The following is a 27,638-nucleotide window of genomic DNA, read 5'->3' as shown; positions in this document are numbered from 1 at the left end:
TTATTGACAGAAACTAGATTAATTGAAGCATGGAAGTGCGACAGTATGGATATTCCAGTTTAATGCTATATAGTAAGTGTGCACTGTGAAACAGAATTTCTCTTCCATAAAGTAGGAAACTAAACTGCAACAATTACTGTTTGAATTCTTAGACCAGACACACACAACTTCTACCCTGACTCAAATTGTGGCCGTTAAGAAATAGTGGAGAAACTTGTTACAAGTTGCACAATGAAGTCATGGCATGACTTACATGGCTTGGCAAGTTACGCGGAGCCCCACCCTTTCTTGGTTATGAGGAAACAAGACTGGTTTGCTACCAGTTTTCAAAGTGTCAAATTTGGGATCACTGCTGAAGTGTGGTTTTAGTCAAAGTTACTCTAAACATGACATTGTACACATAGTTTATTTTAGAAGAAATAACTGCCCTGTAGAAATCCACAAAAGGAAAAAAATAATCTCTTTAGCTGCCAGGACTACATTCTCAACCTCAAAGACAAAAACTAAAGTTCTCTCTCATCCCTCACCAGAAACAGGCTCTCCAATCCAAAGTCTGGCTTTCAACTCCACTCCCTTCAGGTATTAGCCCAAGTCAGACTAACCCTTTTTATATGAGTATAATCATTTTAGTCTTAGCCCATTACCACAAATGCTGCTCAAAGAAACACAAACTTGCCATTAAAGCAAGCAGAGGTGACCAGACAGTTAACAGTTCTGTTGTGAGTTTGTAATTTTTAAAAACACTTTTCAGAGAACAGCCATTAGCTCTACTGAATCTTTCCCTTTCCCAAACTCCATAGTACAGCCTAGCTTTCCTACAGTAATTATAGTGATTTAAGTGAAAATTGATATTGGGACAGTTTTAGTGAGAAAAATAATTTTGCTATAATCCACTGGATTGGGTTTTTCTGTATCTGTAATTTCTGAACACAAGACTTGACACTAATACCTAGTTTTCCCAAGTTATCTGCAACCCTTAGTTTTATTACAGACCAATAATATGGATTTATCTGTCAATCTGAGCACCAAAGTAATACCAGAGTGTAGAAGAAATTTTGATCAAACTCCGTTGGGTCAAAAGAAAAAAATGTTCCTGAAACCCAACAGGTATTGTACTGGGCTAAAACTATCAGGGGGCTTCGCTGCTTAATCATCAGCATTTCAAACTTATGACAATCAATTCTAGAACTAACAGTTGAAGCAGCATTGTTCTGTGACATGGCAATTGGGAGATGCTTTGCAGAGAAGCAAGATCTTCTAGGAATACGATTATTCAATATTTAGGCCAGATTATTTCCCAATTAAAAATATTTGCTTTTCTAATAAAAGCCACACTAAACAAGTTTTCAATTTTACATCTTTTATTATATGCCAAAATTCACTAAAGCCAGGTTTTTGCTTGTATACAAGTTACTCAGAAAATTAACTGTATAGGCAAAGATTGTTAGCAATTTGATTTTATACTAATTTTTAGGTTTGTTCAGTTCAACCAGGCTGCAAAGATTATTAATTTTGTGTACAAGCAATAACAGAAAAGAGCTGCAATGTTCAAGGAGTTTCGAAATATTACAGATTTTAGACCTCATCAGATCAGTAAACATAATACAAAAAAATTACAAATAAAAGCAGTCACAATATAAAATAGCAGCTCATGTAGCTTTTTTCAAGTTTTAATTTTATTCAGAAAGTGACATTTAGTTCAGTTTGCCTCATTCTTTGAAGCTTCATCAAAATTTTCAACAAGATCTAGAGAGAAAGAAAAGTACATGTTGAAACCAAAGCATCGGTACCTTTTTCACCTTACCAAATATATCGAGTCTAAGATTTTTATCTTAAGTCAACGTTAAGTATTCTAATTATGAGATGTTATAGCTTTAGCATTTACAATGATACAATTTCTACATAAAAATATAAATGCCACTCAAGACACTGGTGTAGATGAGCCACTAGTATCTTATAAATCCTGTCTTCAACAACCACCAACACCAGACTGCACACTTACCTGTGCTATACCACACAAGTGCGGTGGGAAGAGAAGAGGAGGTTTCTTCTGCACTCTCCTGATACGTATTAGGCCAATTCCTTGATTCACACTATTGATAGCATGTATTATTTTTAGTTTACCAATATTAAAAACTACAGATGCTATTATTTCTACAAAATAGCTAAAAGAGTGGATTAAGCCAGAGGCCCATCTAGTCTCATACCCCGACAGCAGCCAGTATCAGATACTTCAGAGGAAGGTGCAAAAAAATTTCATAGTTGTCCACCATGGAATAACTTGCCCATAGGGAAATTTAACTATTAGTGGCTGACTAATCCCCTAACCATTTCTCCACCATGCCCCCCACCCCAAGTCTGTTTCATGTGTGTGATGTTCTCATTGTCAAACACAATCTTTTTCTTTTTAATCCTACTAAATTCTTAGCTTCTATTCTATGCCTCAATTCTACATTATGTATGTACTCTGCGGGACAGTTTCATCAGTTTCTATTTTATGTTTGTTCTTACCTGGGACTTCATCATCATCCTCCTCTCCAGTAGCAAGTGGTGCTTTTCCATCCACAGCTGTAACCACAAATAATGTAATGTCCATTTTAAATGCCAAGCTTATTTGTAAAAATCTCAATTTACAAAAAAAATTTTGGAATAAAGCCAAAACTGAAGTTTGACGTAAACTTGAAATACATTTTCAGCAGGGGAAGTGTCTGTGATGCAAGTTTATTACACAATTGTGAAATAAGACCCAGCTAGGAGTATATATATATATATTTTGGCTATTTCATTATGTCTCATCAGAAGACACCCAGCACATCAGTAAAAATAGTTGTAGCATATGTCCTGTTTCCTTGGTCAACTTATTACAGCAATGTACACTTATTTCAATCAACACTGCAAATTAAGTGCCTTGCATGAACAACAATTTTCATCTGCAAATGCAAAAGCTGGGATTTTACTCAGATTAAAACAGCATCTTGATTATTGATAATTCATTTGTTCTCTGTCTATCCCAGACACTAAACCAGGGGTCGGCAACTTACAGCACGTGTGTCAAAGGTGGCACATGAGCCGATTTTTGATGGCACGCAGTGACAGGCTGAGTGGCTCAGCCAACCACCGCTCTGGGGTTCCGGATGCTGCCCCATTGCCAGCCGGGGTCCTGGCTGCCAGCCCCACTCAGCACCCACTGCTGGCCTGGGGACCCCCAGGGAATCCCAGGCTGGCAGCAGGCTGAGCAGGCCGGCAGCTGAGACCCTGGCTGGCAGGAGTCAGCAGCCAGAACCCCAGAGTGACAGCGGGCTGAGCCGCTCAGCCTGCTGCCGGCCTGGGGTTCCATTCACTCAGCCAGCGGCGGGTTGAGTGGCTCAGTCCACTGCCAGTCGGGGGGTGCTGGCAGCACTCGGCAGGGTGCCGGTCTGGGGTTCCAGCTGCCAGTCCCGTCAGCCTCCTGCTGGCCTGGGTGAGCAGAACCACAGGCTGGTAGATGGCTGAGCGGGGCCAGTGTCCAGGATCCTGGCTGGCAGGAGCTGGCGGACAGAACCCCAGACCAGACCAGCTCTTGCCAGCCAGGATCCTGGACGCCAGCCCCCCTCAGGTCTCTACCAGCCTGAGATTCTGCTCACACAGGCCAGCAGGAGGATGAGCGGAGCCGATGGCAGGGACCCCAACTGGCAAGGGGCCGGCAGCAGGCTGAGTGCTGCCGGCACCACAGACTGACAAGCAGACTGAACCACTCAGCCCCCTGCTGGCTCCTCTCAGTCTGCCACTGGCCTGCTCAGCCCGCTGCCGGCTGAGTGAATGGAACCCCAGATCAGCAGCGGGCTGAGCAGGGCTGCTGGCTGGAACCCCAGACAAAGATCACACTAAACTGATAAGATCTGCATTTTAAATTTTATTTTAAATGAAGCTTCTTAAATATTTTTAAAACCTTGTTTAAACACAACAGTTTATTTATAAAATATAGGACATAGAGAGACCTTCTACAAACGTTAAAATGTATTACTGGCATGCAAAACCTTAAATTACAGTGAACTTGGCACACCACTTCTGAAAGGTTGCTGACCCCTGCTCTAAACAATAAGCTACAGCATGCTTAATTGTGCTTATCCTGGAGATTATAAAAGAAGTGAGTGTGTTTACCAGAAATTTGAGTTGGGAAGACTGAACACCTTCATCACCCCAATCAATCAATCAATCAATCCTTCCCATTAAAAGTCTGGGAAGAGTGTGATGACTTTGCAGCAGATTTCTGAAATCACTAAATCCTGGCTCTGGGGACCAAAAGGGTAGGTAGGAAGTAAATTCAAGCTCCCGCCTCCCAACCAAGAGCATCCTGCACCACATTTAAAACGGAAAGGAGGTTGTTCACCCAAGTACTCCACTACAAGATGAGAGGGAAAAACCCATTTGGCGCTTGATAGGTCAATAAATCAATCTTAAATCAGTATTAAAAGCAGGCTACTAAGGAGTCAAACTTCGTAGCTTACATCGGCTGAGCTTATTCACACATAGAAGGACTCCTTACATCCATCCATTCCCAATCACAAGCTCCCTCTATACCACACTCCCCCACCCCATTATTTTTCAGGGAGTCCCTGCAACTCACCCTAATCTCTCCCCTGCTTGGGTCTCTGTGCCCCCTATTACCCACCTCTCTCATCCCACACTAGAGTCCCACATTCTGGCAGCTCTATGTGCCCCTTGTTCACTCTCCCCATTCTCCCCCTATGGCAGGGGTTCTGTGTACCCCCCATTCCGCTACCCCATTCTCCTTCCCATGGCAGGGACTCTGTGCACACTTCTATTTCTCCCTTCCCCACCTCCACTTATTCCAGCATCCCCAAATCTTCCCCCTTCCCCTCCACATACCAAGTCCCCCATTCTTTGCCCCATAGCTGGGGCTGTGTGTATGCCTCCATTCCCCTTTTGCCCCCACCATTCTTCTGTCTGGGACAGAACTCAGAGTGTCAACATGTTAAACTCTATTGGGAGGATAACAGGAGATAAGATACACTTTAGCTGGAAAGCGTTGAAGGGTTCCGCCAACCAGTCTGATCTATAGCCAACTGCAGAGATACTCAAAGTTGTGGTTGTGCTAAAGAGCTTCCTGTGTCCCCCATTTTCCCCCAAATCAGTAAGGTTCTGGCCAATGATGTCTAGCACATTCCCTGAAATTACTGATCAGATGCAGCACTCAAAAGCTAGCATTCTACAGACAAACTCCATCAAGTGTAAGGCCTCTACAAGCTTAGCCAATAAACTGGAGGAAATCAGCTATTTCAGTCAGTTATAAATTGAGCAGTTTTAATAAAACAGCATGGGCAAGTCACTTTTCAACAATTACAGATTCCCAAATCCAATAAGCAATATTGCATGGTGGATTTAAGCAACTGTTTATCAATTCAAAGTTGAAGAGTGTTTTACTGGCTCAAAGTAACATTTTAAACTTTTTAATATTAGACCTTCAAAGTTTTGGTGTATCCAAGATTAGCACTTGGTCATATAAGAGAGAGTCAGGGTCCATTATGGTGTCATGGGGTCCTTTTATTTTTGAGGATTTAGGAGACCCAAGGAATCTTGCTATTGCTGTCCTGAGGAAACCTAAAAGGATGACAGGAGGAAGGGAGGGATCTGAACTTCTGGTGAGACAGGAACAGGCTGCCCAGCTGCTGAAGATGTTTTGCAGATTCCTCTGGGCCATAGGAAAGCATAAAGAACCCTCTAGTCTATCAGAGGGGATCGAGCAACCTCCTCATCCACATCTGAATTAACAGCAGAAAACAGGAGACCCACCACCTTCCCCCATCCATAGAATAGACAACTATGCCTCCCCTACCCAGAAAAGGGCCATGCTGGAGGAGACTCAGTATGTCCACACTGCAATTAGACACTCGTGGCTAGCCCATGCCAGCTGACTCAAGTTCACAGGGCTTGGGCTAAGGGGCTCTTTAACTGCTGTGTAGACATTCAGTCTCAGGCTGCAGCCTGAGCTCTAGGACCTTCCCACCTCGCAGGGTCCCAGAGTCTGGGTTCCAGACAGAGCATCTACACTGCAATTAAATAGCCCCTTAATCTAAACCCCTTAGCCCAAGTCAGTTGGCATGGGCCAGACACAGGTTTTTAATTGCAGTGTACACAACACCTAAGCCATTCAGTACCTGACCGCAGATATAAAAGCAGCAGGCGGAGCCAGAGGACTGTCCAAGCAACATTTCTCCACCCCCCCAAAAAACAAATGCCTTAGATTCTGAGTAGGGTGCATTGGAACAGGGAAAGCTGCAGCTAGGCTCACTATTGCTGGAAACTGGCTATCACCTCAACTGCTCGCAAAGGCCTCATCCTTGAGCTTGAGCAAACAGTTTGTGATTCCTCCCCCAGGTATTTCAAAAGTTTAACCTGGAAGAGAAGAGCAAGACCAGGAAGCCCCCATCCACAGGCAGTCAGAGAGATGCCCAGTGACACTTAAACCACCCATTCCCTCTCCTCCAAACCCTGCTCTGTAGCAGCAGCACCTTTCTGTGCTGAGGGGACCCACCCTCGGCTCTACTTACCTCCTCTTTACAGTTCAGGCATATGGCCTTGATGGTACCTCTTTCAGCCCCTACCTGCGTTAATCCAAGGCTGCACGGTGATGATTGCTTCTGCTGCTGGTGGGAGCTGTCTTGCTCCCCTCTTCTCATTTACCTAGGAATTTGGAGGTGGAAGCCTTGATTCTCTTTCCCCCATACCAACTCTAGGAACTCCCCGATACTGCTTCATTGCCTCCTGGCTACTGAAATGTTTCGCCAGGCAGACCTACCTTTGCTAAAGCAGACGGGGAGCATGACAGCAGAGCGCCTTAGTGCCTCTAAATCCCCTCCTGAAATTCTGTGCAAGTGAACACAGCCAGTTCAAGAGGAAAAACAGCCCAGGCTGCTTTTTTTTTTTTAAAAAAAGTAAATTAATAAATTTTCCAGATAAAAATGTGCTAACCTATTTTACAGATGAGTGTCCTCAAACTAAGCAAGCTGACCTAGAGGAGTAAAATAACCATTAATTACGTTGCTTCCAATTTCTTGGAATTTGGAAAACTACATGCAGGTTAAGGGATGTGTGCCACTTTCTTTTATTTTATTATATCATGTTGGAAACTGATGTGTGAACAGGATCTGAGAATTAAATTTCTCTTGATTACATTTATTAGCTTATGGGTGGAACACCGAATTTTTACTCCTGAAGTTTACTGCTGTGATACAAAAAAAACCCAAACGTATAAATCTGCTAAAAACGTACGTTGAGGTTACTACTTACGTTGCTTGGGTAGAGCCTCTGCCAATCTCCTCAAGCTAGTCAGACTGTCAGCTCCAAGCTGGTTTAAGATGCTGGGAAGCATTTCCGTCAGCTGCTTTGTCTCAGCATGGCCTGTGATAGTGAAAGTGTTAGCAGCCAGAGATGCCTGAACTTTAGGGTTATTGAAGTGGATGACTGTTCCCTGGTTGGTAAACATGTTTACCTGCAAGAAAAAGTAAAATTATAAAGACAGTCAAATTTTGGACTACAATTTAATGTCAACAGAAAACTTGAACTACTAAGCATTGTTCAAGCTCAAGGCTTACTTGCAACATTTGTAACAGTTCAAGAGTGTACTCAGAAATAGATATAACAAACTTCACAAAACTAATTAAAATTAATTAAATAAAGCAGTTACCTCTTCAATACCAGAGATGTTGTTGACTCCCAGTTTCTTTAAGGAGAACTGAAGTTTCTTGTCATCTGCTGTAGCTGTTCTGTGGACAACCTTCTTCTTTCGGCGAGCGGTTCCCTTTATGGAAAGGGCATATGTTTTACCTCTATACTACAGCAGTTCTCAAATTAAAGTACTCTTATTTCACACATCACTCACAGGGGATGATGATAGTATAAACATTAAGAAGGAAGAACTGGTAAATTTGACATCTATGTCAACATCATGCGCTAAAGATTTCAAACAAACATCCCATCTTGGCACACTTTAAAGATTTACCACGTATACTTTATGGAAAGTCTATCAAATCCTCTTTTCAAGAGACACATTTCTAGAAAGGAGAATGGAAACCTTTCTAGGTTTCTTAAATTATATCCATTGATATTTTTATAAACTTAAAATTAAAGGAAACAAGTACAAGAATGATTTCCTCAAGTTATCAGAAATCAATATCTATTCAAAAAGAAATGAGAAAAACTATACAGAACCCCAAGAATAAGAAGACATGCTACAGCAGTAAATAGGAATGTGTCACTCAAACACAGAGAAACTTTGCCCCAAGCAGATGATACCTATGTCTGACAGATGGGGATTGGTCTTTTCTGATTTGGCAACTCATATTTTGCACATCAATAAAGGTACTATTGAACTGAATTCTAGGTCACACCCATTTACAAAGCAGATGAGATGAGTTCTCTCCTTGCTGAGGGCCAACTCCCCCCAACCAAAGAGCCCTAGATTTATGATTTGGTGCAGTTATTTGGCAGGGAAGACTGCTCTTCCCCACGTCAAAAATCAGCATGGCCACTTAATGTTTCTATTACGGTCACAAGATTTTGGCATCCCCTGAACGACAGAGCGCAAAACTGATGGCTCTATTAACCTCACTCCTTTTCCTCCCCAAGTCTGCTGTCCCAAACCTTGCTGGTTTTGCTTCAGGCCAGCCAGATCCTAGCAATAAGAAACGGTTGCACATCCATTTAGACATAATTCTCTCAGAGAGCGTACCGATCAGTGAACTGGTGTAAGAAAAATGTAGGTGGACATTATAGGCTTTAATCCAGTCAAAGCAAAAAGCCCAGCCCCTTTTAAAGTTGTGTGTGGAGAAAGGCCCCCCAGGATGGGTAGGCTAGTATAGGAAGACCAATAGTAGCCCCAGTTAAGGTGAAATTCTACCACCAAATTGGAAAGGAATCTCAGCCTGAAACTCTCTGCCTGCCTAGAGTCTGAACCCAGCTCACTCAACAATTTGAAAAAGTCACTACAACCAGAACAGCGACCTTTCATGTAAGAAAAGCTCCTTTTGGATCACTCATCAGCCTGTCAGGACTACATTAGTATTTCAGAACAAACGGCTTTTTAATAGGTTTAGAAAGTCATGCCTTGCAGGAATCTGACAAAAAAAGTTTTTTTGAGCAGGTGTCTGCAGAGACACCTGCCACTTCACAATAGGTTAAAACAGGTGTCAAATGCATTTGGACTGATTTAAGTCTTTATGCTAGAGTTGTCCACTAGCTGAATCTCATAGTTAATTTCCATTAAGAGGATAGCAGCTTTCATCTTTACAGAACTGAAGACTGTACAGATTATAGGTTTCTGACGCATAATCCACCTTGATCCTGCCGAGACATGCACAATTCCTGGGGTTCCACCTATGTATTAAAGATGAGTGGCTGCTGAAGACTATGTTTGGAATACTGTGAAACACATCTGGCCAAAGCTGCCCTAAAATTAAAATAAATTTGAAGTGCCCTTGCTCACTGGCAACGATTATATCTTAGGCAAAAACGGCAAGTGATAATAGTATCGTCAAGTGGCATAATAATCCTGAAACTCCACCCAAATGAATTGAAAGAAATTTTGCTAAAGCTAGATATGGAGCTGACAAAGAAGTCTTATAAAACAGCCTTGAAAATTTTCTAGACTAGGCACATTCTATTCTGTGCATGATTACCAAACTTCAGTTTTCCCCATGAGTAAAATAGTACTTATACCAAGTGAGTGGAGGAGCAGGATATTGCAATGCTGCAATAAAGTACTTCTGACAGTATGAGACACCATCAAATCCAGTCTATTTTTAAAATAGCATATTCAGGTACTATCTCTGCCCCAATTCTCCCAGGCCAATTTGAAACTGAACTATAGCATCTCTAGCATATTAAAACTCCACTGTTTTCGGTTACAGTCACAAAGCAGCTAGTATGCCTACAAACGCACCCAGTTTTGGATGCTTATCAACACTACAATGAGCAAGTTGTAATCTGGAGCAAACTAGGTGTGCACATGTACGTGACTAGAATAAAAATGTCTATACCCAGCACTGCCATATCAGGTTTATCTAGACTAAGTATGTAACCAGACAAGCCTCATCAACAAGACACTTCAATTTGTGGCTGAAAGCATTTCTGTGTGCTTTATAAACCAGATTTATGTAATGACTATGCTACTTAAATGCTTTCATGCAGAAAAATCCTGTTTAGTTCACTATAATCTGTATTTATAGAGATCGCAATCTGCATTTGTTATTTCCTGGTTCTGCAGCAATTTTATAACCCCCTTCCTTCAAAACAAAGACAAGACAAAAGTTTGCCTTTAAAGAAAGCTACAGATCTATTCCCTCAAGGGTGGGTATAGCAGACAGCCATCAATAGGTTCCCTCCACCACTTCTAATTTTCACACTACATGCATGCAACAACTCCACATCTCAAAGATAATATGCAGTAGTGTTTTCCTGAAAAATTCCCTTAACATTAAGGAAATCATTTAAAATAAGCCTAGCTTAAGTAGTTAACAACAGTAGATGTAAAATTACATAAAGGCCTATTTCAAAGGCTAATAGAAAGATTTTCATCCAGCCAACCCAATAATTGAGAAAATGTTTCCCTTGCAAGAATTGATGGCATCACTAACAATCTAAACAAGGCACTAGTTCTGGTACTAGTGATATCAGTTCTTGCAGGAAGGCACAGAACCTTTAATCCCTCTTTACAAACAAAGGACTGACTGGTTTTAAAATGTTTTAAATGACAAATAATTTTGTGTCTACAGATTTGTTAATGATTTGGATCTTGTTTTAAAGACATGGAACTGATACTTCAGAAAGTAGTTTACCTATTCAATACAATGATACCAGACAAATGCAGGAAAACCTAGTCAGTTTGAAAACTAGAACATACATATGGGCAATTAATCTTGTTGGGTAAGAAATATGGTATGCAGTTTCATAAATGTAATTTTGGTTTCTTTTTATGAAAACCCCTATGCTTGAACTGAATGTATATTTTGCTTTTTAAAATCCAAAGGTTTCCCAATCTAAGTTATGAATCACACATTTAATGAGACACTTGATCAGCCTCACTTCTGCCAGATTTCACTGGAAAAATCAATTAGAAGAATTTCCATTCTATTTTTACTACTGACCTAGAATACCCTAAATACATAGGTAATATGTAGTCATAAGGAAAGTATGTTGGATTTGATAGGCAAGAGACTGTGGGAAAACATATTACTAATAGAAACAGTACATTGGTTAGATCATATTCATACCACGCCAAGATAAAACAGTAAGTTTAGACAGATTTAAAGTTTCACGTACGCTACTTTGTGCCCTTACCTTTCCCCCAATGCGCACTTGAGCCTGGAGTTTGGCTAGTTTTTCTTGATTCATGATTGTTTCTTTCATCTGAAAAGGAAGGACAGTAACGACACTATGGACACGGCTCTGCTCGCTGGGGAGCTCAGCCCCGCGACGGGCAGCGCCTCCAACGCAGCGGAGACCCCGGCTATCTCCGGAACGAGGGGAAGCATCCCTTGCCCCCCACCCCACGCTCCGTACCGGGAGGGCCAGCCAGGGAGCAAGGCCACGCTGCGGACACCAGCCACATCCCGGGGACGGGATGGGGAAGCAGGAGGCGAGACCAGGGAGCGGAGGCAGGGGCTCGAGGCCTCTGGCTGGGGAGGGGGAGGACAATTTACTCAACCCCGAGTAACTCCCATAGCCGCATCCCGGCCCTTTCCCAGCAGCAGGGCCGCGCCCCCGCCGCGGCTTATCGCTCCCCGACTGCTGGGCCCCGCGCGGCCTAACCCGCCTGTGTCTCTCCCGACTCACAGGCCCGGGCGCTGCGCTAGGGAACCTCTCCGCGAGCCCGCTCCCCAGGCCAGCCCCGGGCCCCTTTGTACCTTCCCGGGCGGAAGCGGCTCTGTCCTGGCAGAGGACAGGGCGGGGAGCGCCGAGCTGAGCGCACACACGCGGAGGGGCGCAAGATGGTGGCCGGAAGGAAGGAGCTGGGGGCGGGCGCCGCGATGCGCCGACAACATCCAATGTCCGGCGCGCGCGCTCCTCCTACTTCAGCCCAGGAACTCGGCGCGCGCTCCTTGTGTGACGCCGCTGGGGTGAGCCCAGCCAGCGCGGGGACCGTCACACAGGTGGGGCGGGTGGGAGCCCGGGGCCCGAGAGCAGCTGAGCTTGGGGCCTAGAGAGCGCCCCCCTCACAGCCCCAGAGATGGCGGGGGCTGCTGGACCGAGCGTCCTGGGAAACCCGTTCTCAGCTGGGCACCTTTGTCAGGCGCCTGCCTGCAGCAACCGCGGCACGAAACCAGGTCGCCGCCTTTGGTCTGTGTTTTGCCTCCCTAGCTGCTGCAATCGGGATTGCTGGAGAATTGCAGCTCTGTCTTTGGGCACGCGCGTGGGCTTTGTTCTGCATTTCCCTAAACCCTGTTCTTCTTTCTGCTAGAATACAGCTAAACTCTGGCCATTCCCTCCTATCTACATTGCTAAAACCTTGTTGTTGTTTTCATCGCTTCTTCCCTGTATTGCAGTAACCTCTGTTCCTCTGGCCTCTGTGTCTGTTATTTTCTATCTCTTACATTTTATCCCCAGATACCACTGCTAAAATCATTCTCCTCTAAGCTTCCTTCTATCAAATCATCCTTCCTTCACTCTCTTGATTGCCTGCCTGTTTTTCACGATATATAATTCAGGCTCCTTGGATTTTCTTTTGAGGTCCTATATAATCTCAATCCTGCCCACATCTCTGTTTTTATTTTCTGGTACTCTTTCCCTTTCCATCTTACTCCTCTCACCCCAAGACTCTCTTTGGCTTCATACCTTTTTTCATGTTATACCCTACACTTAGAACAGTTTCCCACTTCTTGTCTAACAAACCCTCTGTGGTCATCTCCAAGAGTCTTCTCTAGGTTAGTGTTTTTATCAATGATTCTTCACGCTCTTTTTACCTGGACTGTTGCCCTGCATTTTGGTATTGTCTGAACTGGATCCTGATACTGCAAATCATTAAACACATAACTCCACACTGAGAATACTTATGTGTGGAATGGGACACCCAAATACCTGGAAAATCTGTTTCAATACAGGAAAAAACAAACATTGATCACACTTAGTTGTCACCTACCACCCCATACTAGAACCCATACAGGTATCACCAAACAAATACAATCTGTGCCTGATGGAGACCACATCATGAAAGAAAATTTTCCCAAACCTTCAAACAACCCACCAGCCTTGCTAAACTCATCATCAGAAGCAAGCTCCCTACAGACTGGCATATACCAACTCAAATCAAAACCTGCCAGAACAACAGATGTAAAATCTGAAGACATATCTCCATTGCTACGATGATCACTACTTCAAAATACCACCTTTTAAGATTCATGGGTCCTACATATGCCTATCACAACATGTGGTGTAGCTCACCCAGTGCATCAAATGCCCTAGCCACAACTATATGGTTGAAACCAGACAAGCACTATGCTTTTGAATGAATTCACACAGAAAAATTATAAAAAACAAAAACATCTTGTCACCTATGGGTGACACTTTTCACTAAGTGATCACTGTATATCTGGCCTCTCAGTCCTCATCCTCAAAGGAAACCTGCACAACATCTTTGAAAGGTGAGCCTGGAAACTTAAATTCGTAAGTCTGCTGGATGCTAAACACCGTGGACTTAGCAGAGAGACTGGTTTTATGGCTCATTACAACAACTTGTAATACATCTTACTGCCTACTAACCCTTCATAGTCCTATGACTTCAAAGGTATTAATTGGCCACTTCATTCTAAGTGATCTCCTTCAACATGTATGAACTTATGGTTAACAATCTGTCCTACCTTGTATTTAGCTTGGACACTCTTGTTTTCTTCTCCAGATCTGAAGAAGAGCTCACTGAATCATCTCAAAAGCTTATCCCTTCCTCCAAAAGAAGTTGGTTCAATGAAAGATATGACCTCATCCACCTTGTCTCTCTCATGTGCATAGTTATTCAGGTGTGTAAATGTTTTCAGGATCAGAGCCTTAGGTTGTAAATTCTTCATGGCAGGGACCATTTCTTCGTCTAAGGCCCGATTCTGCACAGACTTAGACCAGGTCTACATTATAAATTTACATCAGTATAAAATCCATACCCCTGAGCAATGCAGTTATACCAACCTAACCTCCAGTGTTGACAGTGCTGTGTCCACAAGAGGGCTTCTTCCATCAACATAGCTACCACCTCTTATGGAAGTGGATTAATTAAGCCAAAAGGAGAAGCTCGCTGGTCGGCGTAGTACTGTCTTCACTAAAGCACTGCAGAAGCACAGCGGCACTAGTGCTGCTGCTGCAACTTTTAGGTATAGACCTGCCCTTAGCAATGTACTTGACTTTGCTCACTGTGAGGAGGCAAGTGGTACAACTCACATGATTAACTGGGACTCATATGATTGACTTCAATGGGACTAATCACCTTGCATAAAAGTAAGCACATACATAAGCCTTTGCAGAATCTGGGCCTACATTTTGTAAAGTTCAGTGTATGTTTTTGGCGCTATATACATTAATAATAATAATAGAACTATAGAATAATAGTGTCCTTTAACTTTGATAACTTTTTGGTGACTTATTTGCTAGGAATTTCATGACTAAATTACAGTTTTAATATTTGTTGTTATAACAAGACATGTTTTAAAAGACTGTTAAAAAACTTAGCCCCAAAATATAGTTTTATTTGTTTTAACAAGTCTACAGAAAAGTAATATGAATATAAAATTATGTAATCAGTTTTAAAAAATGAGAATATTTTTTGTTTTAAGTATTTAAATATTTCCCTCCGGTACGCAAGGCCAATCAGAGGGCGGGCCAGGAGGGCCGTTTGGCCTGGGCCTCAAGCTCAAAGGGGACCTCAAATTTAGACACTTGTTAAACTTATAAAATGCCAAAAAATTAATGATGTGTTTTTTGTGCATCCCTATCAGATCAAAATGTGACACCTTCTCGCAGATTAGAGTGGCAAATTTAAGCAAATAGAAGATGTGATTTGGTAAAACACATTTTTTTTTGTTAACTGATATAGATTTTGTCATATTAAAGAGTTAAAATGTTCATAAATATTAATAAATATGTTAGTTTTGGTGGCATAAGATTAGACCGTGATGAATGTGTCCTCAGATCAGCTGATTATATAAAGAAACCACTACTAGTGGCTGGTGCTGGATCAAGTGTGTATTGAAAGGTAGAGAATTGTTACGTTTTAATGTCTTTATAGTTTTACATCTAGTTGACTAAGGAATTATATATGTGTGAGAATTCCTCATTATTATCTTCATATGGTAGCTAAAATCGGTGACTAGTTGGTTGATTGAGCCCTAGCTTGGTAGCTTGGTTATCATCATAGATTTTCGTCGTCTATGGGCTCAGATTCAAGGTGAAAATTTGAGAGGACTATCTTGTACAGAGATTTTTGTTAGGACACATGTTCATGGGCAGCGAGTTCTATGGGCTCGAAGTGCCTGGGCACCAGGTGCCCAGGCACCACAGGCCTGGCTCCAGCACTGGTTTCTCCCTCAGCCCTGCCTTCTGCCCCCTCCCCGCCATGCGTTCCCCAGGCCATTTAAAACCACCCGGGGCCACCACTCACCAGCAGTGCAGCAGAGCTGAGCAGTTTCCTGCCTGCTTGCTCTATGTGGCTGCCGGCCCCTACCTGAGGCCCCTGGGCGGGGTGGGTCTCTGTCCCACCCCAAGCACTCCCATGGCCAATGGGAAGCTGCTGGGGCAGTGCCTGGGGGTAGCAGTGCACGGAGACCCTCGGCTTGCCCTGCCTAGGAGCCCTAGGTAAGCACCCCCCCCCCACAGCCTGCACCCTCACCCCTTTCCCACATCCTCTGTACAGCCCCCAAACTACCTCCCAGAGCCTGCACCCCCTCCCTCCACACCCCCTCCCAGAGCCTGCACCCCAACTCCCTCCCACAGCCTGCACCCGCAGCCCAGAGCCCGCACCCAAACTCTGTCCCAGAGCCTTCACCCCCACCCTTTTCCCAAGCCCAGAGCCTGCACCCAGCACCCAAACTCCGTCCCAGAGCCTGCACCCACACCCCCTTCCCACATACCTTCTCCCACCCTCAAACTCTCTCTAAGAGCCTGCACCCAGACACCCCCAGAGCCTGCACCCCCATCTCTTGCCCCATCCTAGAGCCTACACCCAAACTCCATCCCAGAGCCTGCACCCCAAATCCCCTCCTGTACCCCCACCCCCTGCCACATTCCACAGCCTCCACCCAGCACCTAAATTCCATCCCAGAGTCTGCACCTTAGACCCCCTTCTGTACACCCACCCCCAACGCCAGCCCAGGGCCTGCACCCTAGATTTCTCCCCCCACCCAAACTCCTTCCAAGAGCCTTAAGCAGGTGGGGGAGGAGTTTGTAAGGGTGGGGTCTGGGCGTTCTTGGCACCACCAAAATTTCTACAAACCTGCCACCCCTGCACGCATTTGAAATTTTTGGACATTATCCCTCTGTCTGTATCCGTGTCTGTGTTTACTATATATATGTCATTCCTTTGTCTTCAGCTCAGCCTGTTATATTATACCTTGCATACTTGAGATTTGACTCAGTGATAAGGATAATAACTTGTCTGACTGTTTAATTTTGTGTTCTTAATTAGTATTCCTTCGTTTTAAGTCTCTTCATCATTTGTGTACCATTCAGCAGTTGTGTACATGTTTACAGCATAATATTTCAAGTGTGGATAGGCTACATATTGACCAGATAGATCACTATGAAGAGGAGATTTGAAAGTGGTGCAAGCAAGAGACAGCGAAAACAAGTGAGTGAAGCAGCAGCTAAGAGCGCAAAGCCAATAACTTCATTTCTCAAACCACTGGAAAACACATCTTACCCAACAAACAATGCTACAGAAATATCAGTAGTCAAGAAGATGTGCCAACAGTAACAGATGCGACAGAAGATACTGTGTAGGATCAAGAAACTCAACAGCAACGGGAAGATGTAGATCTTGCGCATCAAGAGCAATTCATGAGTACTACAGGTTTGACTGTGACAGACATTGGAATTATTGATAAGAGCAATGCTACCCAAATGCAGTCTTTTCTTCAAATTAGTTGTAGCCTGCCAGTACTTCAGCAACAACATTGTTGCTCAGGGCAGGTCTACACTATCCCTGTCTTGCCGTTACTCACTATTTTGGGGGTCTTGTGGCTCATGTGCGCTTGCCTGGGGTCAGACAGTTAGTGACAGGTGTTTTGAGTACTGGCTGTGTTTTAAAGCACTAAATCAGTGTTGTCTGTGTTGCAAACAGTACTGCTTCTGTAAAATTTAAACTTCACAGAGATGACCTTGGGAGCCCAGCCTCGCTCTTTGTTATTGGCAGCAGAGCAGCTGTGCAGAATTAGAAAGTGGTCAAGAAGAACTAAGAAGGACCTTCTCCATGAGGTTATGATGCACTCCGCCACCAAGAAACAGGACTTGAAGGAGTGGTGGGACAGTGAGAAGAGGGACCTAAAGGAGAACGCGAAACATCAGAAAGAAGCCACAGAGCAGCTCTTAAACGTTATGGAGTGTCAAGTGGACACACTCCAGGCGATACTAGCTCTTCAAACTGAGCAGCTCTGTGCCCGCCCTCCCCTGCAGCTGCTGTCGCAGAACTCTTTCCCATGTGCTCTCCACACACCGCCAACACACAGTTATCAACCTCCTGGCTCCACTCTCTACCAGCAGCTCCACTCCTCCCTCCTCACAGTCCAGCAGTGTCAACTCCCACTACCCACTGCACTCAACACCCATCACTCTGCAGTTTGGCCCTCCTGAAGTATAGCACCCACTACATTGTACTCCAAAGGAGAAAGTTGGGTATGAACCCTGAACATACACAAATCTGTAGCTGTCCTGGGACCCCTCCTCCTCTTGAGACCTCCCCTTACCTCATCCCCCATCCTCCTCCCTGATGATGAATTTTTTTTCTTTTGACTCTCTCTTCCGGTTGTTGTCTTTTAATAAAATAATTGTGTTTGTCTGAAAGCAATCTTTATTCTATTAAGTGAAAAAGTGCACTGCAAAGCAACATACAATTATGTTAAGGCCCCTTCTTGCATCATGTACACCAATCACCTCCAAGCATTACAAGCACAGCAATCCCAAGCATAGCAACAAATATTAGTGGCTTTCAGCTTCAAATTGCTGCCTTAAGGCATCCCTGATCCTTATATGCCCCTCTAATAGCAAGCCATCCTGGAAAAAGTGTTGGTTGGCAAACAATTCAAACTCACTATCGCTAAACCAGAACTCCTTATTTTTCCTCCTAAAATTGTCTTCTATGCTCCATTACTGTTGAAGACACCACCATCCTCCTCACCTTTTGTCCTCAAAACTTTGATTCCTCCAGAGTTTGCTTTCTGTTTGTCTGTTCGTCCAGGTTTTTGTAATGTCACCCTTTGTGGTCATCTCTGAATACCTCCTGAAGAGTTGCATACAAAATTTACAGCTGTCCCATATCTTACATTTTCTCTCAACTTCCCCCAACACAGTAGGGGAATTTTTTTATTTGAGATTTTATTTCCTCCTTTCCCTCTTCTTTTACTTCTCTCTTTCTTTCTGTTCCTTCTGGTTCTCACAACTTTTTATTCCTGTTCCACCTCCTCTCTACGTCTTTGCTGGTTTTAGTTGGGGATTTGGAAAAGCTAAGTCAAAGAAGTGAGTTTTACACTTCATTCTGAGGGTTGTGAAATTAGTTGTTGTTCAAAAGCTCTGGTGCCAAGAAAGTCCTGTTGCCTGGTCTCATAAGTTTCATCCTTGAGGATGATAGTTTCTGAGGTATATAGCTGCTAAGGGAGAATGTTATCTGAGAAAATGAGAGGCTTTCTGTGAGATACTTAAGGTTAGTTTCATGGAAAGCCTTGAAAATGGACCATGACTTTAACCTTGATTAGGTATTCTATGGGGAGCAGTGTAATGAGTTAAGCATAGTTATTTATGCTCTCAGTGACGGATATTACTGAGGAGACTGCATGCTGCATTCTGAACTAACTGAAGCTTTTAAAATGCAGAGTACTCATGCCCAGTATACCGAGTTGCAGTGATGTAGCCTGTAGGACATGAAAGTGTAACTGACCATGGCCAAGTCATCATCTGATAACATGGGACACAGTTTTGTAAGACTCCGTTGCAAGAAGGCATATGTTGTAGCTGCAGGTATTTGAGAAGCTGGAAGTATTGAAGAGTGCAAAAGGATCCCAATAATGTGGACTAATCTGACATTCTGGGTGCATATTCCTTGGAGAAAATATTATCTTTCAGCAATGGATATTTAGTTTCTAAATTTCACAAGTGATGCAAAACCATATCTGTGTCATATTTTTCTTTCATTGTATTTCTTCTCCCCCCTCCCCGTCATGGTTGGAACCAACTTGTTCTTTTAATGATGTAACTGCTGGCTCACACTGGATATCAACAAGGGATCAAACTTGGGACCTAAATGCATCAGCCTCTACTGTCTGGGCTAGAAGATATTTTACTCTTAGCTAAGGCTGTAGTAGGCTCATCAAGCACTAGCTGGTCTAGCCACCACCAGAAGGAGACAGAGGGCCACTCTGAGCAGGCAGGGGTTACAATGAAACCATCTTTCCAAATCACCCATTGGTCTGATCTGAGCTCCAATGAAGAGTAAACACAAATACCATAATTGTGTGAAGCTCAGCAGTGTTCCTGTTCCACAGCAATTACATCCAGCATGTCAATGTTGTAATTCATGAACAAGCTTTGAGTAGTCTGTGTAAAGGACACTTTGTGTCATCCTTAATAAATAATGTGTTTTAATGGGGCTTGTTTTATTTTGAGTGAGGTAAATCTGGGCACACACTGAAGAACCTGTTTTATTAGCAGTGGCTCAAACAGCTGGCTGTGCACACTCATGTGCTATTCCAGTCCACTCTGAGAATCCCAGCTGAATTTGGTTTGGTTTTTAACAGTGATTGCATTAAAAAAGTGATTCTCAAATTTATTTGATCAGGCCTCCCTTCTTTGTGTCTGTAGTTATTTATGTCCCCTCCCCCTGCAAGTACATCTCCGCCACCCAGCTCTGAAGGCAGAACAGAGAGCAGTGTCTGCTGACTGGGTGCCTAGCTCTGAAGGCAGCAGCACAGAAGTAAAGGTGGCAATGTGAAAAGTGATATTTGTCAATATCACTTTTCACAGCGGACTTAGCGCCCATATTGCCAGCCTTACTTCTGCACTGCTGCTGACAGGTGTTGCCTTGCTGCCTCCAGGTAATTGAATGGTGAGAGGGGAGAGACCGAGCCCAGGCTCCATCTGTCTGCTTTATCCCCACCTCTGGGGTGTGCAGGGCCCTTCTGCACATGCCCCAGCCACCCAGGGCTGACAACCAGAGCTCTTTAAAAAAACAAACAAAAAACCAAAACCCACACAGGTTATGTCTCCCTTCACACATTCCTGTGCCCCATAGTTAGAGAACTGCTGCATTAAAGTATACCATAGCATTCCAAAACTTACGTTGTATATCCGTTTTTATCATATTAATTGTATTATTTTATTTGCAAAATGCTACATTTTTGCATACCTTCCCATGACCCTCTTAGGTCACTTCTGAAACCATGAGGGTCCCAACCTGTACTTTGGGGAATTGCCTTCAAAGTGAAGGAAAACCACAAGTTTGTGTGACCTAACTGAGCTGTGACGTGATCATGCACATCTCATTCACTGTATTATAAAGTACACACTGAATAAGGCATGGCTCATTTCCTTCCAATATTCCTTGCATAGGGCATATTCCATTCACTTGCCTTACTTAAGGAAAGAAGTCCCAAAACTTAGGACCCCTTTCTGCCTCCTTCTTCACCATCATCTACTCCACAACATCCTTTCCATTCCTACTCTCCTTTCATTTCTTCTTCCTTCCAAGTCAATAGCTATAGCTCAACCCGCCCACACTCGGCCAGTTTTTGAGCAGTGAATAGGAAGTTTAACAGACATGTACATGCATATGTGAACTGTGTTTGAGAATATGTGAATCTAATTTGATGTGGAGCAGCCTTTGCGTGAATTTACAGGTGAAATTCCCAACTTTTACAGATTCAGATAATACGCATTAATTTGAGAAAATCATCCTTAATGAATAAAAATATGCATGTTCCTGACTTCTTGAGAAAATGAGAAAGAGGCATCCTAATTCTTCCAAATCAGAAATAATTCCTGCAGATTTTTCCAATTTTCCCCTAAAATAATGTAGTTGTTAGTACTTCTGAGCAAGAGCAATGTCTGACCTCATCCTAAATGTCTGGCAAAGCGTGCTCACATTCCCTGACTCCCGTGCCAATCCAAACATAAGGTTCAAAGGGTGCCTAGCTATGTGTTGAACTAAAAATCACCTGGGGAAGGTTATTGTGTAGATCATTAGTTCTGAGCTATTATTTTTTATAAGACTCAAAAGGCTCACCATCAACATAGCAGTGAAGCCACCCAGAACAGTCTAGATGACTAAAATGCCAGGTCAGATGGGAATTTACTCATCTCTTACAAGAAGCATATTTGATTTAGCAGGTGCCACATCTGTTTCCATATGCAATCCAAGGTATTGGCTTAACCTAGAATGCCTCAGATGCTCAGCTTGTGACTAGCTAAGAGACTGCTTCTCTGCTTAGTCATCCTTCCCAACAGTGGAGATCAGCTAAAGAATTCTTGTTCCATCTCCAGATTTGAATCCTGGGGATTGGATACAGGGGAACATCCTTGGCTTTGGAACTTGCTCATCCCCAGCCTTCTTGAGACTGTGAACTTTTAGGGAACAGCATGGGACTGGTCTGTTGGATCAAATATGTGCTTGAAGGTGGTTTGGATATATAGGGATTTTAAAAGATGGGTTAGAATGAATAATAGTCAAGGGGACTATTTGCATTAGTAAACTAAGCAGGATTTGATCCTATGTATGTAGTTAAACCCTGGTCTACATTACAAGGTTAGATCGAATTTAGCCGCGCTGGGTCGATTTTATAAGCAATGCGTCTACACAACCAACCCCATTCTGTCGACCTAAAGGGCTCTTAAAATCAACTTCTGTATTTCTCCCCGGCGAGGGGAGTAGCACTAAAATAGATCTTGCTGGATCGAATTTGGGGTAGTGCAGACACAATTCAATGGTATTGGCCTGTAGGTATCAGAGCACCATACATGCTGCTTCTATGATCAGCTGCATGCCATTCTAGGGGGAGACCCTACCACTACCCCACCACTGTCCATGGACACCTGCAAGGGGGGAGTCTCATGCAACAGGGAGGAGGATTTGGGGATGAGATAGAGGAGGAGGAGAACGTGCAGCAGGCAAGCAGTAAATCCGTTCTCCCCGGCAGCCAGGACCTTTTCATCACTCTGAAGTCAATACCCTCCTAAGGCGGATTCTCGGACTCTGAAGGTGGAGAAGGCACCTCTGGTGAGTGCACATTTGTAAGTACAGTACACGGTTTAAAAGAAATTGTGTTTAATGTTTGATTTCCCTGAAGAATTAAGATGCATTCGCGGCCAGTACAGCTACTGGAAAAGTCTGTTAACGTGTCTGGGGATGGAGCAGGAATCCTCTAGGGACATCTCCATGACTTCTATAAAATCAACCTAATTTTGTAGTGTAGACATACTCTAAGGTATAAGTTATGGAGTATATGATACAAGCATTTTAGCAAGTGAAAAGAAGTATGTGTATGTGTGTGGATACTTAAAAAAAAAAAATCCCGACATTATTCTAATCATGTTGTCCTCCCCAGGGTAACAGAGCTACAGACTTTTAACCCAAACTTCCCTTCCTTCCCAGTTCTGGTATTTTAAACATTCCTGTTGTCTGAAAGTTCTAAAAAGCCTCTGTTTCTTTTTAGGAAGTGTCTCATGTTATGTGTCTGCCAGTGAACCCAGGATAGAATACGTGCCATGGTAATCATTCATGCCCAGGCATATTCCTGCTAATGATGCTGGCAATCTTACTCTGCATGAACAGAAGGACAAAGGATGATCCGAGTATGAGTTATTGTGGATCATTATGATTATTATTTTGCAAATATAGCTGTAGTCTGGGTGTGAGAAACTATTGGGGGATTTTGTCATTTTTATTCTTTTGTGCTGTATTGTGTAATTGTTGTAGCAGTGCCGAGGCCTTAGGAGAAGTGCCCTAAAGGAAATACAAATACATACATTACATTTACTATTTTGCTGCTTCTCTAGGGCTTCACAAACTTTTTACATACTACGATTTTCATGTTGTTTTTGGTGTTGCAGGTTAAATCATGCTTTTGCCCGTTCCCCGTTCTCATCTCTCCCACTTTGTCTGTATTGTTCCCCGCCCCTTCACTTAGCAGCCTACATTATTTGTGCACCCTCATTGAAGTCAGTGGCAAAACTCCCATTAACCTAAAGGCCCTGTAAGCGAACTAAATGGGGACTGGATAAAAAATGAATGATAGAAACAAGAGAACAAGCCTCCCTCCGGATAGTAATCCCATGGACTAAAATGGAACTATTTCTAGGTGTAAAGGTTTGCAGGTTTGGATTTATAGTTTCTCTCCTTATATAATTGGCATTGAAAAGGCCCATCCCTTACACCCCTGGGTCATATAGCAGCAGATACAGCCCAGGAAAATGTTTCTTTTATTACAAAAGCTCACTGATGATTTGTAAATTAAACAAGAAATCTGAAAGTACATTGGGACAAATTCTGCTCTCAGTCATACCCCTGAGACCATGATCATTGAAGTCAGTGAGGATCAAGGAATATAGGGTAGAATTTGGCCCAATTTGGGGCTGGTGACGGGGTCTGAATGGAAATCCTAATAGTTTCCTCTTGTCTAGAAGGTGGGTATAAAAATGATTAACCTGTCCACAATGCGACTGCTTTGGTTTGTTAGACAATGTCAGGGTTGGCAAATACTAGAGAGACTCTCTCCTCAGAAATGGCCTGTTCATTGCAGAGGATGTTCAGTGTTATCAGCAGTCATGAAAATTCCTTAGTCAGGGCAAATAATTGTCCCTTTTTGCATTGTCGGTTAAACCTTTGCTGACACCAACTCTTCCCGATTGTGAAACCTGCTTAGAAAACAAGTTTCCTGCTCAGTGTAATGTACTGAATGGCAATCTCCTATTCACATTCCTGTATCAGTTGAAATATCCATATTGATATGTTTGCTTGTTAGCATTCTCATCAATTTTTTTAATGCAAACTGCACTTCTGTGCCTTGGTCTAGACAGTATTTGGTCCTGCCATGAGGGCAGGGGACTGGACTCGATGACCTCTCGAGGTCCCTTCCAGTCCTAGAGTCTATGAGTCTATGAATAAATGGCTAGAGTTGTTTGCTGTGAATGCTGATGGCTGCATCTTTCTTTTCTGTTTTCTTTTCTTTTCTTTTCTTTATTGACTGTGGGTTTTCCAGAGGAATGCTTCCATTTAAATAAATGTACACAGTAAATAAATGGGGACACTTTTACATGAATATAGACTAGAAAGCAAGAAAGTAATGAGTAAATGTATTTTCTATGAGCCTAATTGTGTCATCAATTTGAGGGAATTCTGGTTACAAATCGATAGCATGATATGGCCCCATATTGTTTTAGCGAAGACTTTTATGTTTACACACTCTGCTGTCTAGAATGAAGTATACAAATCGGTAGAATCATTGCCATTAACAGTTAATATCTGGATCTCTACTGTTCACATTAAATAACAACATGCCATAACTGTCTGTAGGAATTATATTAACATACTGCATATTACTAATGTATTCAGTTTCTAAAGCCCTCTCCAGTATTAAGAACTTGTACAAAGTGCATTGTCAATAGAAGAATGAAGTGGTGGAAGCGCTTCCACACCTTGAAATTAGCATTTGACAAGTGTACAAAGAATAGACACTAAACGTCAATCAGAATTAATCCGGGAAAAAACTCAGGGATATAAACAATGTAGTCTGGTAGTTTGTTTCCATAACAGTCCTACATATTTTCTCCAGTGGATTGCTGTTATTTGCAGATACTTAGAATCATATAAATTCCTGTGTTCTTCCTTTTAATCTTTGCTTGTTAGCATTCTCATCAAATTTTTTAATGCAAACTGCACTTCTGTGCCTTGGATCTGGAAGCAGAACTCCCTATTGATTTCACAATCGATAGCACAATATGGCCCAAAGAATTCCATTTAGCTGCCCAGGCACCGGCAGTGTCTTTTCCTACAGCTGGGGCTGGAGCTAATCATCTGGTGGCAATGCTCAGGTTTCTGGGGTTGAGGACTAGGGCTGTCATCCCAGCGCACTGTACTGAACAAACTCCGAAAGCAAACTTGGCCGACCGCGGTGGAGAGCGCGCAAATACCCGTGTTCCGGCATGCCAGCATCTTTGCCGGTAGGTGGCATCCCTTGTCCGCAGAGAATCTCCGCCAAAGAGAGCTCTCTGAAAGGAAATCTGCAGAGAAGCAGCGCGATTTCGGTTCTGATGGGCAAACTCAACTTTGAGTTTCGCTGTCTTGTCTGTAAAAAGAGCAAAACATCAAATCGCTGGGCTGGCGGTTGTTTAGCAAAGAGCTCCTATCTAGGACCGACAATTCTTCATTCCGAGCACTGTCGTTCATTTGACACATGCAAGAAAATGGACTTTGCTTTCTCCTTCTTTACCTGCTGTTTGATTTCCTGCACGAGCTAAACACAGCAGAACTGTCCAGAGAACTGCAGCCAGGGCCTGCTCCCGAGGTTATTTCCCTGATGAGCGTTGTTTGTTTCGTTGTCTTCTGTTACACATTTTTAGCAAAGCCTTTATAAGTTTGGAAGGAAAGAAGTCTATTCTTTTGGAGAAAAAAAAGTCCCCATCATTCTGAGGGACTGCAATAAAAACCTTATCTTAATTGTCTGTAGAGAGAACTGACTCACTGCCCTTCAGAAAACCCCACCTCTCTTTCCTCGAGTGACTGACTTACAACATTTTCAAAGTGTGTTGGGAAGATACATTTTTAATCACCTAAGACAAAGGGACTCAGGGTATGTGTATGTTTCAGTTTTTCATCGGCGTGTGCGTCAAAATCATGGAAATAGAATGTTGCGGTACGGGTCATATTCGAACACTGTTTTCTGCATGTGTTAGGCATATAAAATGTACATAGATGAATCATGCACGGGTTTTGGCAGACAAGATAAAGGCAGGTCTGGTTATTTTTTGCATTCTTTTTTCTGTGAAGCTGGAGCCGACCCACGAATGTTAAACTCCATTCTTCTTATTTAGTTCTTTTTGGGCGACTATAAACATTCTGGAATGTAATAAAAACACAATGAGAGTTACTAGAAGACAAGGAGAATTTAAAAAAAACACTAATTAAGAAACTAGAACAAACAAAAACCAACTGTCAACACTTTTCAAGCAGGGAAACTTTATATAATAACTTGCCTTGGTATCCAAAACGGAAAACTATTTTCCCACATAAACGATATTTCACTCACTATTTTTAAATACAACTCGAGTTACTTTATCATTTCTCCAGAGGTACAAAATCTATTAGCCAAAACATAGCCATTGCTTTAATTATTCTTTTGCTTTTGTAGCTTTTTGCGGTATGCTCCTTTGGCTTCTCAGTAATGAACACAATATAAATAGGATTATTTGGAAATAGTAACAAGGATTATGTTCGCAAATCCATTAACCTGAGTTTGAAACGGTTTTGCTTGCAACTTCTGATTTAGAAAATATGTTGAAAGTATATTTGAATAAAATGTTATATTTGGCATATGCGTTATAGCGCGTGGTTATTTTTTCTTCTCAAAATAATTGTAATCAGAATAAAAAGATATTTTGTATATACTATCCTACATTAAAACAGATGATCATTTAGAGTTAATTCGGTAGAACTATGTATAATATGTATTTAAGATGGTTCTTTTTAATATCAGAGAGCTTAGAAGTGCTCTAACGTCGGAAGTGATCCATTAAATGTGTGCGCCCTCTAACTGAGAGGAGTATAATCTTTTGTCATCATAAAGTGTGTCGTCTGACATTGATAAATATCATGATTTTATTAGGAAATATAATTTTGTTTCATTTTCTTATTACTTTTGCTCCACAGCTCAAAGGCGAAGAGATTCTTAAAATATTATGTTTTGTTTTTCCTTGCAGGAGTTTTCTGTGTTTCCTACAACCGAAAGGGCTACACTTCTTCCTTTAAATAAAGTCCTTAAAATCAAATACAAAAATAGTGGGGGTATTTTTTATTTGGTTGACAGCTAGAGCTATACAGTATGTGTGATACCACTCCTAAATGACAAATACCATGAAGAGAGGAAAAAAGAGTTTTCTACAAGTTTCTGCCTAAGAAGCATTTTTCACTGGAGGTTTAGACCACTACCCCCATCCTGATGGTTAGGAAATGTTCCTTCTACCAAAAGTTCCATTCAGATCCTGTCCTGGACTCGAAGACTGACTTTAATTTTCAAGGGCTCCTATATTAAAATGATGTCTATATTTGTATCAGGCGTGTTCTCCTTTTCCTTCGGCTTAAATTGCAGTTATTGAATTAAAATCAAATTGTCTTCAGAACAAATCCATCTGCAAAAACGACTATGTTCTGCTAACATTCCGGTGAAAACAGATGGTTTTGCAACTTC

General features: G+C 42.6%; 1 protein-coding gene and 1 long non-coding RNA gene across 4 annotated transcripts; one reads left to right on the top strand and one right to left on the bottom strand.

Annotated features, from left to right (window-relative positions):
• Positions 1 to 730: 730 nt before the first annotated feature.
• Positions 731 to 12,033, bottom strand: BTF3 (basic transcription factor 3). Of its 2 annotated transcripts, XR_004000931.1 has the most exons (7): positions 11,904 to 12,033; positions 11,338 to 11,406; positions 7,688 to 7,801; positions 7,291 to 7,492; positions 2,512 to 2,568; positions 2,003 to 2,093; positions 731 to 1,746 (listed from the first exon to the last, which is right to left on the bottom strand). XR_004000931.1 is itself a non-coding variant. In XM_030566833.1 (6 exons), exons 2-6 carry the CDS (start codon positions 11,404 to 11,406, stop codon positions 1,700 to 1,702), a joined length of 489 nt encoding a protein of 162 aa, XP_030422693.1. In that variant the 5' UTR covers positions 11,904 to 12,033; the 3' UTR covers positions 1,345 to 1,699. The 2 variants fall into 2 exon arrangements, 1 of the variants encoding a protein (XP_030422693.1); XM_030566833.1 differs by lacking the exon at positions 2,003 to 2,093 and having other exon boundaries at positions 1,345 to 1,746.
• Positions 12,034 to 12,055: 22 nt separating this feature from the next.
• Positions 12,056 to 27,201, top strand: LOC115653474. Of its 2 annotated transcripts, none has more exons than XR_004000933.1 (3): positions 12,056 to 12,149; positions 13,892 to 14,009; positions 14,976 to 15,180. It is a non-coding gene; the product is annotated as an uncharacterized LOC115653474 (long non-coding RNA). The 2 variants fall into 2 exon arrangements; XR_004000932.1 differs by lacking the exon at positions 12,056 to 12,149 and adding an exon at positions 27,151 to 27,201 and having other exon boundaries at positions 13,275 to 14,009; positions 14,976 to 15,040.
• The last annotated feature ends 437 nt before the right edge of the window (positions 27,202 to 27,638 follow it).

The sequence above is a fragment of the Gopherus evgoodei genome, chromosome 6 (genome assembly GCF_007399415.2).
Source record: "Gopherus evgoodei ecotype Sinaloan lineage chromosome 6, rGopEvg1_v1.p, whole genome shotgun sequence".
NCBI classification, from domain to species: domain Eukaryota; kingdom Metazoa; phylum Chordata; order Testudines; family Testudinidae; genus Gopherus; species Gopherus evgoodei.
Note: the sequence above shows the minus strand (reverse complement) of the source record. Positions and strands in the feature narration are given on the sequence as shown.